Source organism: Pan paniscus, chromosome 6, assembly GCF_029289425.2.
Source record: "Pan paniscus chromosome 6, NHGRI_mPanPan1-v2.0_pri, whole genome shotgun sequence".
In the NCBI taxonomy this organism is placed as follows: Eukaryota; Metazoa; Chordata; class Mammalia; order Primates; family Hominidae; genus Pan; species Pan paniscus.
Window position 1 is genome coordinate 164451461 of NC_073255.2, and position 13408 is coordinate 164464868.

The 13408-nt window shown below is 46.1% G+C and overlaps 1 protein-coding gene across 1 annotated transcript; it reads left to right on the forward strand.

Moving 5' to 3' along the window:
- Window positions 1-1383: 1383 nt before the first annotated feature.
- FSCN3 (fascin actin-bundling protein 3) lies at window positions 1384-10389 on the forward strand. The gene is made up of 7 exons (XM_003806051.5): window positions 1384-1697; window positions 2998-3694; window positions 4020-4138; window positions 6126-6285; window positions 7074-7244; window positions 7886-8091; window positions 9316-10389. The coding sequence occupies exons 1-6, from the start codon at window positions 1554-1556 to the stop codon at window positions 8089-8091; spliced, it is 1497 nt and encodes a 498-aa protein (XP_003806099.3). The 5' UTR covers window positions 1384-1553; the 3' UTR covers window positions 9316-10389.
- Window positions 10390-13408: the final 3019 nt, after the last annotated feature.

Genomic DNA, 13408 nt, shown 5'->3' on the forward strand with positions numbered 1-13408 from the left:
AGGAGGCTGAGGCAGGAGAATGGTGTGAACCTGGGAGGCGGAGCTTGCAGTGAGCTGAGATCATGCCACTGCACTCCAGCCTGGGTGACAGGGTGAGACTCCGTCTCAAAATAAATAAATAAATTAAATAAATAAATAAAATTACCCAGGGAATTCTGCCACTAATAGTCTATTACCCTTATTTTATAAAACATCGGTGGGGTCTGGGGCTTGTAGTTCCTTGCTGCACACCACTGAGACTCTTGCTACTTGGGAAGACCCCTCCTATGGGGAATAGGAAAGCGGGTATAAGGAACCACGGGTGGCTGGGCACTGTGGCTCATGCCTGTAATCCTAGTACTTTGGGAGGCTGAGGTAGGAGGATTGCTTGAGCCCAGAAGTTAAAGACCAGCCTGGGCAACATGGCAAGACCCCATCTCTACAAAAAACAAAAAACAAAAATAAAAAATTACCTGGGCATGGAGATGGACACCTGTGGTCCCAGCACCTCAGGAGGCTGAGGTGGGAGGATCGCTTGAGCTTGGGAGATCAAGGCTGCAGTCAACTGAGATGCACTCCAACCTGGCTAGCAGAGCAAGACCCTGACTCAAAAAAAGGAACCGGGGTGTGGCCTATTCCCCAAGTGTGATCGACTGCCCATTTTCCCTTGGATCCTAGCCAGGCTTAGGCAGAACTCATCATCACTTGTTTTTGCCTTTGTTTTTCTTTCATGTCACTTTTCCAGGTTCTGAGCTGGGTTTTCTCCTCAAGCTTTGCAGGAAGTGAGTCCAAGAGACTATAACTCAGAGATTCTTTGGAGGGGAAAGATACCCTTGCAGGAGCTCTATCTGCCCAGCCAGATGTCCTACCCACCGGCAGAGCAGCTGGGGTTGAGGAGGGGTGCTTGGTGCTCTCTCCACCTAGGCCCTTCTGCTTACCCAGGTCCTGAGCCAGCCTTCCTGATGAATATGAGTAATTTGATGTCAACTGATTAACTAGGGTTTCCTCATACTCCCTGCAAAGTAGCATCTGGAACATTTTGACCTCATCCTCCTAAGGGCCATAAAAGCTGATAGATTTTTCTTGGTTATCTTGAACTTAACAAAATACTTGAGTTGCAAGGGAGCCAGGCAGAACTCACTTCCTTGGGAGAAAGGAGGTTGCTTTCTATCCTGTTACCAGAATGAGAAACGGAGGTAAAGAAAGGAAAAAACTTGCCTAAATTCACAGGTTGAAGTTCCGGATCCTGGTCTCAGCTCAGCCTACCTTGGTGCCCAGAGGGGAATAGGAAGGCAAACACCGGAGGCTCTGCACCCGCCTCCTCTAGGCCATGGATTAATGCTGCTGCGCCAGGGCCCTTTCCCCACTGTGGTGGGATAAGAGGCTGCCCTCACAGTCACAATGCTCCCGGGTCACAGAGGTGCTGGGCCCCAGGCCAGCCTCTGCCTGGGAAGTTCTCTCTGGGAACATCTGGTGGGTGCTACAGGCCCTATTCCAGGCCCTATGGCCTGTGGAACCTCACCACGGGGGGGAGGGCTGGGCCAGACGGAGACATCACCTGTGGTGTCAGCCCCATGGATGAGACAGAGTGGATACACAGACATCCCAAGGCTGAGGACCTAAGGGTTGGGCTCATCAGCTGGGCAGGAACCTACCTCACCTTTGAGGCATGCAAGAATACAGTCACTGCAACTGCGAAGAGTTTGGGCAGGAGACAGGTGACAAAGCAAACCCATGCTGGCACCAGTTTTCTGAGTGGCCAAGCTGTGTGTGTGTGTGTGTGAGTGTGTGTATGTGTGTGTGTGTGTATGTACTTGCCTGTATATGAAAGTATACTGGAACCAGTTTTCTGAGTGGCCAAGCTGTGTGTGTGTGTGTGTGTGTGTGTGTGTGTGTGTGTGTGTGTACTTGCCTGTATATGAAAGTATACTGGAACCAGTTTTCTGAGTGGCCAAGCTGTGTGTGTGTGTGTGTGTGTGTGTGTGTGTGTGTGTGCACTTGCCTGTATATGAAAGCAGGGTGTACTCTCAACCTAATCACTTTCCTAGGTTCTGCCAGTGCCAGGCCTGAGACTTTTCTACTCTAGGCTTTTGTTCACAGACCCTATTGCCCCATCTCCCACCTCTCAATTTATTCCGCAAGGTGAAGCCTCAGCCTTGCCCTTGCTGCCTTGTCCTGCTCTAACTGTCCCTATTCCCCATCCCAGCACAGGGTGGTTGTGTCAGAAAGAAGAGAAGTGGAGAGCACAGGGTGGTTGTGTCAGAAAGAGGAGAAGTGGAGAGCCCAGGTGGGAAAGCAGAATTGTGGGCATCCAGGGGAAGTTGGACCAGTGGAGTTATTGCAAAGCCTATGTTTCTGTTCTGGTTGTGGTTTGAGAATGGGGAACTCCAGAAGCCCTAGCAGTGTCGGTCTTCATTCTAGAGAGGAATGTAGGCACCTCTGGGATGGGTGCCAGAGTGAGGCAGGGGCGAAGTTCTTCCTCTTATAACAAGGTTGATCACAGCTGAACCAGGCAGTTGCATCTGAACTGTTCATGCTCCCATCTTCATCCCTGGAGCCAGAGCCTGCCTATAAGAGCTTTTGCTTCTGTCTTGCCAAGCTGGAAGGCAACCTTTGGGGATGGAGGTATTGGCTAAGTGTGCTCTCTGCGGACAACAGTGAGGAAGAAAAAAGTAAGACTTACACCAAAGCGTTTCTTTAAAAATTAGGTATTGAAGAGTGGGATTAAGAAAGGAGGGAGGTTTACCTTCTGTTAGCTGAAGGAGGTAGACATCTAGAACTTCTCTTTGGATATTGCCATCTGGCTGCAGGGGTGGAAGGGCCCAGAGATCTCTTGATGAGGGGATAGTGGGAAAGTGGAAGAGCTGACAGCAAGGAGATACCAGGGCTGATGTGGAAGAGGAGGTGGTTGGTGCTGATGAAGGTGCCAGGGTGATACTAGCCATGACAGTTGCAGGGCTCCTTGGTCTGGTAACTTCGTGATACTGATTTCCCTCTTCTCCCTCCTGATTCCTCCAGACCTGGGAGATCTTGGTGAGCAATGAGCATGAGACACAGGCCGTGGTGCGACTAAAGAGCGTGCAGGGCCTCTACCTGCTGTGTGAGTGTGATGGCACCGTGTGTTATGGCCGCCCAAGGACCAGCCACCACGGGTGCTTTCTACTGCGTTTCCACCGGAACAGCAAGTGGACCCTCCAGTGCCTAATCTCTGGTCGTTATTTGGAGTCCAATGGCAAGGACGTGTTTTGCACTTCCCACGTCCTCTCAGCTTACCACATGTGGACCCCCCGACCAGCCCTCCATGTCCACGTGATCCTCTACAGCCCCATCCACCACTGCTATGCCCGGGCTGACCCCACTATGGGCCGCATCTGGGTGGACGCAGCAGTTCCCTGCCTGGAGGAGTGTGGCTTCCTGTTGCATTTCCGAGATGGATGCTACCACCTGGAGACCTCTACACACCACTTCTTGTCCCGTGTAGACCGGCTGTTCTCCCAACCCTCATCACAGACAGCTTTTCACATGCAAGTGCAGCCTGGAGGGCTTGTGGCACTGTGTGATGGAGAAGGAGGCATGTTATATCCACAGGGCACACATCTGCTCTTGGGCATGGGCTGCAACCCCATGAGGGGTGAGGAGTGGTTCATCCTACAGCACTGCCCAACCTGGGTCAGCCTCAGGTCAAAGACTGGGCGGTTCATCTCAGTCATCTACGGCAAGTGCTGGACCCAACACAGATGGAGGGAGGGAGGGCTGGCTGTTAAAAAGAGGAAAATGTGTTTGGGATCAGCACAGATTTTTGAGTCTGCTAATAAGGAAGATCCTGGGGACCCAAGGGGATCTTTTGTGCCATCGAGAAGGACAGAAAAGCATGGGTATGGGATTTAGGGGAAAGTTGCCTAGGTCTTCTCCAGACCTACCATGGTCCAACAGAAAGTGATGAAGTTTGAGGAGGGAGGGACAGAAGCCCCGGTCATAAAACATGGAGGAGGGGCCGAGACTGAGGGGGAGGCTTTTACTGACATGCGCTTCCTCTGCAGATGGTGAGGTGCGTGCTGCTTCTGAGTGCTTAAACCCAATGTCCTTGTTCCAGTTTGAATGTGACAGTGAGAGCCCCACTGTGCAGCTTCGTTCAGCCAATGGCTACTACCTATCCCAGGTGAGACCTTGGCTTCCTGAGCAAGAGAAACCTTAAGCTCTGAGCTCTCCCTCCCTAGACTTCCTTCTCCTTTTTCAAGGCAAATGATGAGAGGATGATGTGGGCTGTGGAGGCACTTGTTGATAAACATTCATTTTCACCCAATGGGGGCTCCTTTAAAAAAAAAAAACAAAAATCAACTTTATTAAGGTATAATTTGAAAGTTTGTAAATTATGTAATACTCATATGTATAAATTATGTATATTATTTACAAATAAGTATATTATGTATGTTTTATAAATAAAATGCACCTATTAAGTATAAAATTCAGTAAGTTTTGACAAATGTATCCATCCATGCAACCATGCCGTAAGCATATCACAAGTGAGAAAATATTTCCAACACCACAAAATTTCCTCTTGCTTCTTTGCAGTCAGTTTCCCTCCACCCTTGCCTCCCTCTCCCAGCTACCACTGATCTGTGTTCTGTCTCCGTGAATTAGATTTGCCTACCTACTTTAGCGTTTCTGATCAATGGAAACATACAGTATGTATGGTACATACGTTTCTTGTGCTTGGCACAATGTTTTTAAGGTTCGTTCATAATGTTCGTGTGTCAGTAGTTCATTCCTTTTTATTGCCGAGTAGTATTCTATAATGCTGCTCATAAACATGATTTGTTTATCTATTCACTTGTTGATGAACACTTGGCTGGTTTCTAGTCTGGGCTATTATGAATAAAGTTGCTATAAGCATTCATGTGCAAGTCTTTTTGTGAACATACATTTTCATTTATCTTGGGTAAATATGTAGGAGTGGAATTACTAGGTTGTATAATAGATATGTACTTAACTTTGGAAGAAAGTGTCAGTTTTCTAAAGTGATTATACTATTTTACATTCTTGTCAATAATGTATGAGGGTTCTAAGAATTCCATATCCTCACCAATAGTAAAGCTGGCTTTTGGATTGTCTTTTTTAGCCACTCTAGTGGGTGTGTAATTTATGGATTTAATTCACATTTACCTTATAATTAGTAAGGTTTAGAATTTTTTTTTTTTTTTTTTTTTTGAGATGAAGTCTTGCTCTGTTGCCTGGGCTGGAGGGCAGTGGCTCAGTCTCGGCTCACCACAACCTCCGCTTCCTGGGTTCAAGAGATTCTCCTACCTCAACCTCCCAAGTAGCTGGGACTACAGGCATGCGCCACCATGCCCGGCTAATTTTTTGTATTTTTAGTAGAGATGGGGTTTCACTACATTGGCCAGGCTGGTCTCGAACTCCTGACCCCATGATCTGCCCGTGTCAGCCTCCCAAAGTGCTGGGATTACAGGCATGAGCCACCATGCCTGTTTTCATGTGCTCATTGGCCATTTGTATATCTTCTCTGTGACATATCTGTTCAGATGCTTTGCCATTTGTTACTGGGTTGTTTGTCTTATTAATGCGTTGTAAGTGTTCTTTATGTGTTCTAAATCCAAGTCCTTTGCCAAATATATGTATTGCAAAAGTTTTCTCCAAACCTGGGGCTTACCTTTGTATTTGTTTAATGGATCTTTTGAGAAGCAAGTTTTTAATTTCAGTGAAGTTCAGTTTATCAATTTTTTTAAATGGTTACTGCTTTTCTTGTCCCAAGAAATCATTGCCTACCCCAAAGTTGCAAAGAACTTCTCTTATGTTTTCTTCTAGATGTTTCATAGTTTAACTTTCACTTTTATGCCTATGATCTACTTTAAAATGATTTTGGAGTCAAGACTGAGGTTTATTTCTCTCCCTATGATATCCTGGCGTAGTTTTTATGCTGTGCTCTGGGATACAGCACAGACTGGGGGAAGGGGAAGAGCTGAGGCCACAGCACATCTTCCAAAAAGGTTCTGAAAGCATCAACTCTGGGAGCATGAAAAAGGCTGATGGGTGGGATGTGGGAAGAGGGTCTAGGAATAAAACTGATGGGAAGAAAGCTGAGATTGTCAGTCCTTACTCCTCATCTCTGTTTCTGACATTCTTTCCAGAGGCGCCACAGGGCAGTAATGGCTGATGGGCACCCCCTGGAGTCTGACACGTTCTTCCGAATGCACTGGAACTGTGGCAGGATCATCCTGCAGTCCTGCAGGGGGCGCTTCCTGGGCATTGCACCCAACAGCCTGCTGATGGCCAATTCCATCCTTCCAGGTGAGTGGAGCAGCCTTCCTGCCAGATGATTCCAAGTCAGGGAGAACTTTAGAGGGAGGTGGAATATGATTGTTAAAAAGAGCACTGAAGGCCGGGCGTGGTGGCTCATGCGTGTAATCCCAGCACTTTGGGAGGCTGAGGTGGGTGGATCACGAGGTTAGGAGTTTGAGACCAGCCTGACCACGTGAAACCCCGTCTCTACTAAAGATACAAAAATTAGCCAGACATGGTGGTGCGGGCCTGTAATCCCAGCTACTTAGGAGGCTAAGGCAGGAGAATTGCTTGAACCTGGGACTTGGAGGTTGCAGTGAGCCAAGATCGTGCCACTGCATTGCAGCCTGGGCGACAGAGCGAGACTCCATCTCCAAAAAAAATTAAAAAAAAGCACTGGAGTTGGGGTCGGAAGATTTGGGTCTGTACTTGTTCAGTCACTGAATTTTTGTCATCACTTGAGCAAAGCACCTCCTTGAGCCTCAGTTTTGTCGTCTATAAAAATGAACATTTCATTGTCTACAACTCTGCGGCCTCACAGAGTTGTCATGAGGATTAAACACATCAACACATCTCAAAGGAAGGAAGAATATTAAAGCTTCTTGGGTTTCGCATGTGCTAGGTACTCTCACAAACATTTCACAAGCACCTAGCATAAGACCTGACACATAGTAGGTGTTCATTCACTGTTAAAATATTGACCACACCCTTCTGCAATTAGCGTCCCCCCTCCTGCTTCCACTTGGGAAAACACCTAAAGGCAGCCCATCCAGATAACTCCTTCCTATTTCCTTCAGGCCCAAATGAGGAATTTGGGATTTTATTTGCCAATCGCTCCTTCCTTGTATTGCGAGGTCGTTATGGCTATGTGGGCTCCTCATCGGGCCATGACCTCATACAGTGCAACCAGGATCAGCCCGACTGCATTCATCTACTACCCTGCCGACCGGGTATCTACCACTTCCAGGGTGAGTGGCTCCTCTTCCCTGCCCAAGGGTTCACAGTCTAGTCCCTGCCTTAGCCCCAGCTCAGACTTCAGGGCCTGCCACTCAGGGCTTGCTCATTATAAAAGGAAAAACAGGCCAGGCGCAGTGGCTCATGCCTGTAATCCCAGCACTTTGGGAGGCTGAGGCGGGCAGATCACGAGGTCAGGAGATCGAGACCATCCTGGCTAACACGGTGAAACCCCGTCTCTACTAAAAATACAAAAAATTAGCCGGGCGTGGTGGCGGGTGCCTGTAGTCTCAGCTACTTGGGAGGCTGAGGCAGGAGAATGGCGTGAACCCAGGAGGCGGAGCTTGCAGTGAGCCAAGATCACGCCACAGCACTCCAGCCTGGGCGACACACCGAGACTCCGTTTCCAAAAAAAAAAAAAGGAAAAACAGGACCTCTGTTGTTTTCACACTTCAAAGCCCCAGGGTGGGTTGGCAGAACAGAAAACAGTGGAATCCCTATTGGCGCTCCTGCATTTCCATAGAAGGACCCGCCAATGCAGGCAGGATGGGGCAGCTAGGGGAGGGTGGCATGCCTCCACAAAGTCCCTCCAAGGCCAGATCGCTGGAGGACTCCCCTGTGAATGGCCCACCAACCTGAGCTCTTCCTTCTCCAGCACAGGGGGGATCCTTCTGGTCAATAACATCCTTTGGCACCTTTCGCCCTTGGGGCAAGTTTGCCCTCAACTTCTGTATCGAGCTTCAGGGGAGCAACTTACTCACTGTACTGGCCCCCAATGGCTTCTACATGCGAGCCGACCAAAGTGGCACCCTGTTGGCAGACAGTGAAGACATTACCAGAGAGTGTATCTGGGAATTTTAGGTAAGGGAGAGGAACAGGTAAGGGGCTAGGGGAGCAGAAGCCATGGGGCAAGAGGAGAAGGGAGGTGGGTGGGGAGGCATGTGATGGGAAGACCAAAATGCACTCCCAGGCTGACTTCTGTCCCATAGTTTGATCAACTCCAGACATTTATTCCTAATCTGTGCCATTTCTTTAGAGCTTACAAACCTGGGCTTGCTAGAAAGGGGAGACAGTTTCCCACTGCTATGCCACACTGACAGGTGGGCTTGGAAGCACGCTTGGAGGGGACAGGGTGAGGTGTTCTTGTACATTTCTATCTCCATTAAGATGCAGAATTTCACTCTATTTTTAGGGAAAACGGATGACTTTGATCATGTGTGTAGGTGAAAAAAAAGATGTGCTTTCTATCCTTTGCACCTTCTATCCCTACCTCTTGGACCCCTGGGGCTCTTGAATATTTGTCCTCAGCCCCAACCCTTCTCCTGACCTCTAATGTCATGTCTCTCCAACCTCCTGATAGACAGTTGACTTGACTTCGTCCTGCCAGTTCCTAAAAATCAACATAGCTGATATCAGCCTGCTCATCTTCCCTTCCTAAGGTGATCCTGTTTTCCTGCCTTCCCCAGGGCCATCTTGGGCATTCCCTCCTCCCAAATGCTCAGGCTCAAGAGCTCAGCACGATCTCTCCACCCTTTCTTTCACTTCCTTCATCAAACCCTGCAAATACTTGGCTACTTCTTTAACAATGCCTCTTGTGTGCTTGCTCCTTCTTAATTACCATTGCCACCACTTGGCTCCAGGCTTTTCTCCAGAAGCACTGCTTCTAGGGCTCCCCGAAAGCATTTCCTGCTGCCAGATCTGTCCATCCAATCTCATCTCCGACATCCAATCTCATCTCCACAGTTTGCTTTTATAACGTGCCGCTTCCCTTCCATCATTCCCTGTTCACACTCTTCAGGGCACCTTGTTGCTCTTTGTCCTGTCCCTTCCTAATGGACCTCACTTTCCTGACTTATTGTGCAAAGTGCTTTGTTTTTGACATCACACAGACCTGGAATCAAGAGCTATTAAGCTTCTTCCTTTAAGTTAACTTCACATATGTCTAGGGTGGATCCCTCATCAAGAATAGGATAAATCACTATATTCTTTTTCTCCCCCAGGATCTGACCCAGTATTCTAAAAGCCAGAGATCAGCAAATGACTGACTTGATTGCTGACCATTTATATTTCCTCTTTCCTCTCCAGGTCAATGGGATGTCACCTACCAAAATCCAAATCCTCCAGGAAAAACTACTACACTAAATGGACCAGGAACCTCAGAGTCAAGATCCAAGAGAAGAACATCTGTTACAACTTTTCCTACCCAGTTTAGCAAAACACCTGTTTTATGCAACAATACATCACAACAGGCCACCCCCAAGATCCTTGTGTGCATCTGACTCAATATAGAATAGGGGTCTGGATGAGGGTTGAAACAGACGCCCCAGGCTGCTCTAAGTTCTATACAGGAGAGACCAAATGGCAAGCAGTTCTTCCACTGATCTTCCCCGTCCCCATCCAGAACTGCTAGACTTTTTCCAGTGAACCCATGAGCAGCCAGCATTGCCCTGAAGGGTTTAGAATCCAGTTATGACTTTAAATATCTTTTTGGTTTAGAAAAAAAGGAAAGATTGTTAATCTCGTGAGCACAGGATAATGGTAATAACACCTTATGCCTGTATAGGCCACTTTACCTCCTCCTACCATGATTTATTTAACTTCCCCACCCATCATTACCTTTTTTCCAGTGAAGTGGGTACTTCCTCCACCACTTCTTACCTTTTTTTTTTTTTTTTGACAGAGTCTCGCTCAGTCACCCAGGCTGAAGTGCAGTGGCAGTGGTGTGATCTTGGCCCACTGCAACCTCCGCCTCCCGGGTTCAAGCAATTCTCCTGCCTCAGTCTCCCAAGTAGCTGGGATTACAGGCGCCCGCCACCACCCCAGCTACTTTTTTTTTTTTTTGTATTTTTAGTAGAGACAGGGTTTCATCATGTTGGCCAGCCTGGTCTCGAACTCCTGACCTCAGGTGATCCACCCACCTCGGCTTCCCAAAGTGCTGGGATTACAGGTGTGAGCCACCGTGACCGGCAGACTTCTTACCTTTCACAGACAGCAAAAGTGATTTGCCCAAGATCTCATGACTAATCACAACACAGCTAGGCTTCTGACTCAAATCCAACTCTAATGTCCACCATTCTTTCAGTCAAAGCAGGATTTCCAAAATGTCTGTCATTCTTACACTGTTTTTGTGATTTTGGCCTTTATCTACCTACCATCTGCCCTATTAATGTTTTTATTGATATAGACTCTTAAATACATTTATTTAGAAAGGAATATTTTTTCACTATCATAAAATGGAAAACCAGTATCACTTACCATAAGTGGAAAATGACTATAAAAATAAATACAGGTATACCTCAGAGATATTGTGGGTTCAGTTCCAGACCACTGTGATAAAGCAAATATGGCAATAAAATAAGTCACACAAATTTTTTGGTTTCCCCAGACATATAAAAATTATGCTTACAGTATACTATGAAGTATGCAATAGCATTATGTCTTAAAAACAATGTACATACCTTAATTTTAAAATACTTTATTGCTAAAAAATGCTAATGATCGGCCGGGGGCAGTGGCTCACACCTGTAATCCTAGCGTTGGGCATTAGGGAGGCCTAGGCAGGCAGATCACTTAAGGTCAGGAGTTTAAAACCAGCCTGGCCAGCATGTTTGAAACCCCATCTCTACTAAAAATACAAAAAATTAGCCGGGTGTGGTGGCAGATGCCTGTAATCCCAGCTACTCGGGAGGCTGAGGTAAGAGACTCACTTGAACCCAGGAGGCGGAGGTTGCAGTGAGCTGAGATGGCGCCACTGCACTCCAACCTGGGCAAAAGAGCAAGACTCCATCTCAAAAATATACATATATATGCTAATGATCATTTAAACCTTCAGTGAGTCATAATCTTTTTGCCAGTGGAGGATCTTGCCTCAATGTTGATGGCTGCTAAGTGATCAAGGTGATAGTTGCTGAAGGTTGGGGTAGCTGTGGTGATTTCTTAAAATACGACAATAAAGTTTGCTGCACTGATTGATTCTTTCTTTCACAGATGATTTCTCTGTGGTGTGTGATGCTGTTTGATAGCTTTTGACCCACAGCAGAACTTCTTAAAAAGTTGGAATCAATTCTCTCAAACCCTGTTGCTATTTTATCAATTAAGTTTATGTAATGTTCTAAATCTTCCATTGTCATTTCAGAAATGTTCACAGCATTTTCAGTAGGAGTAGATTCCATCTCAAGAAACTACTTTCTGGCCGGGCGCGGTGGCTCAGGCCTGTAATCCTAGCACTTTAGGAGGCCAAGGCGGGCGGATCATGAGATCAGGAGATCAAGACCATCCTGGCTAACACAGTGAAACCCTGTCTCTACTAAAAATACAAAAAATTAGCCAGGCATGGTGGTGGGTGCTTGTAGTCCCAGCTACTCGGGAGGCTGAGGCAGGAGAATGGCGTGAACCCGGGAGGCAGAGCTTGCAGTGAGCCAAGATCACACCACTGCACTCCAGCCTGGGCAACAGAGCAAGACTCTGTCTAAAAACAAAAAAAACAAAAAAAAACAAAAAACAAAAAAAAAAAACACTTTATTTGCTCATCCATAAGAAACAACTCTTCACCAGTTCAAGTTTTATCACAAGATTATAGTAATTCAGTCTCATCTTCAGGCTCCACTTCTAATTCTAGTTCTCTTGCTATTTCACCACATCTACAGTGGTTTCCTCCAATGAAGTGTTAAATTCTTCAAACTCATCCATGAGAGTTGGAATAAACTTCTTCCAAACTCCTGTTACTATTAATATTTTGACCTTCTCCCATGAATCATGAATGTTCTTAATGGGCATCTAGAGTGGTGAATTCATTTCAGAAGGTTTTCAATTTACTTTGCTTGTATCCATCAGAGGAATCACTAATGTAAGACAGGTATAGCCTTATAAAATGTATTTCTTAAATACTAAAACTTGAAAGTCAAAATTACTCCTTGATCTGCAGGCTGCAGAATGGATGTTAGGTTAGCAGGCATGAAAACAACATGAATCTCCTTACACATCACCATCAGAGCTCTTGGGTTACCTCTCAATTAAGGCATTGTCAATGAGCAGTAATATTTTAAAATCAATATTTTTTTCTGAGCAGTAGGTCTCAATAGTGGGCTTAAAATATTCCATAAACCACGCCATGAACAGATGTGCTGTCATCCAAGATTTGTTGTTCCATTTACAGAGCACAGGCAGAGTAGATTTAGCATTATTCTTCAGGGACCTAGGATTTTCAGAATGATAAATGAGCACTGGCTTCCACTTAAAGTCACCAGATGCAGTAGCCCCTCACAAGAGAGTCAATGACTGTCTGTTGAAACTTTGAAATCAGGCATTGACTTCTGTGTAGTTATAAAAGTCTAGATGGAATCCTCTAATAGAAGCCTGTTTTATCTATATTGAAATCTGTTGTTTCGTATAGCCACCTTCATCGGTGATCTTAGCTGGATCTTCTAGATCTTGCTGCAGCTTCTATAATACATCAGCACTTGCTGCTTCACTTTGCACTTTTATGTTATGGAGATGGCTTCTTCCCTTAAGCCTCATGAACAAGCCTCTGTTAGCTTCAAACTTTTCTTCTGCAGCTTCCTCACTTCTCTCAGCTTCGTAGAATTGAAGAGAGTTAGGGCCTTGCTCTGGATTAGGCTTTGGCTTAAGAGAGTGTTATGGCTGGTTTGATCTATCCAGGCAACTAAAACTTTCTCCTGTCAGCAATAACACTATTTTACTTTCTTATCATTTGTAGGTTCACTGGAGTAGCCCTTTTAATTTCCTTCAAGAACTTTTCTTTTGCATTCACAATTTGCTAATAACTGTTTGGCAAAAGAGGCCTTGCTTTCCACCTATCTCAGCTCTCAACAGGTCTTCCTTACTAAGCTTCATCATTTCTAGCTTTTGCTTTAAAGTGAGAGATGTGTGACTGTCCTTTCTTGAACACTAAGAGGGAATTGTAGGGTTATTCATTGGCCTAATTTCAATATTGTTGTCTTAGGGATTAGGGAGGCCTGAGGAGAGGGAGAGAGAAGTGGGAAAGGCCAGTCCGTGGAGCAGTCAGAACACACATCACATTTATCAATTAAGTTCACCATTTTATTTTATTTTATTTTAGACAAAGTCTCGCTCTGTCACCCAGACTGGAGTATAGTGGTGCAATCTCAGCTCACTGCAACCTCCGCCTCCCGGGTTCAATGGATTCTCCTGCCTCAGC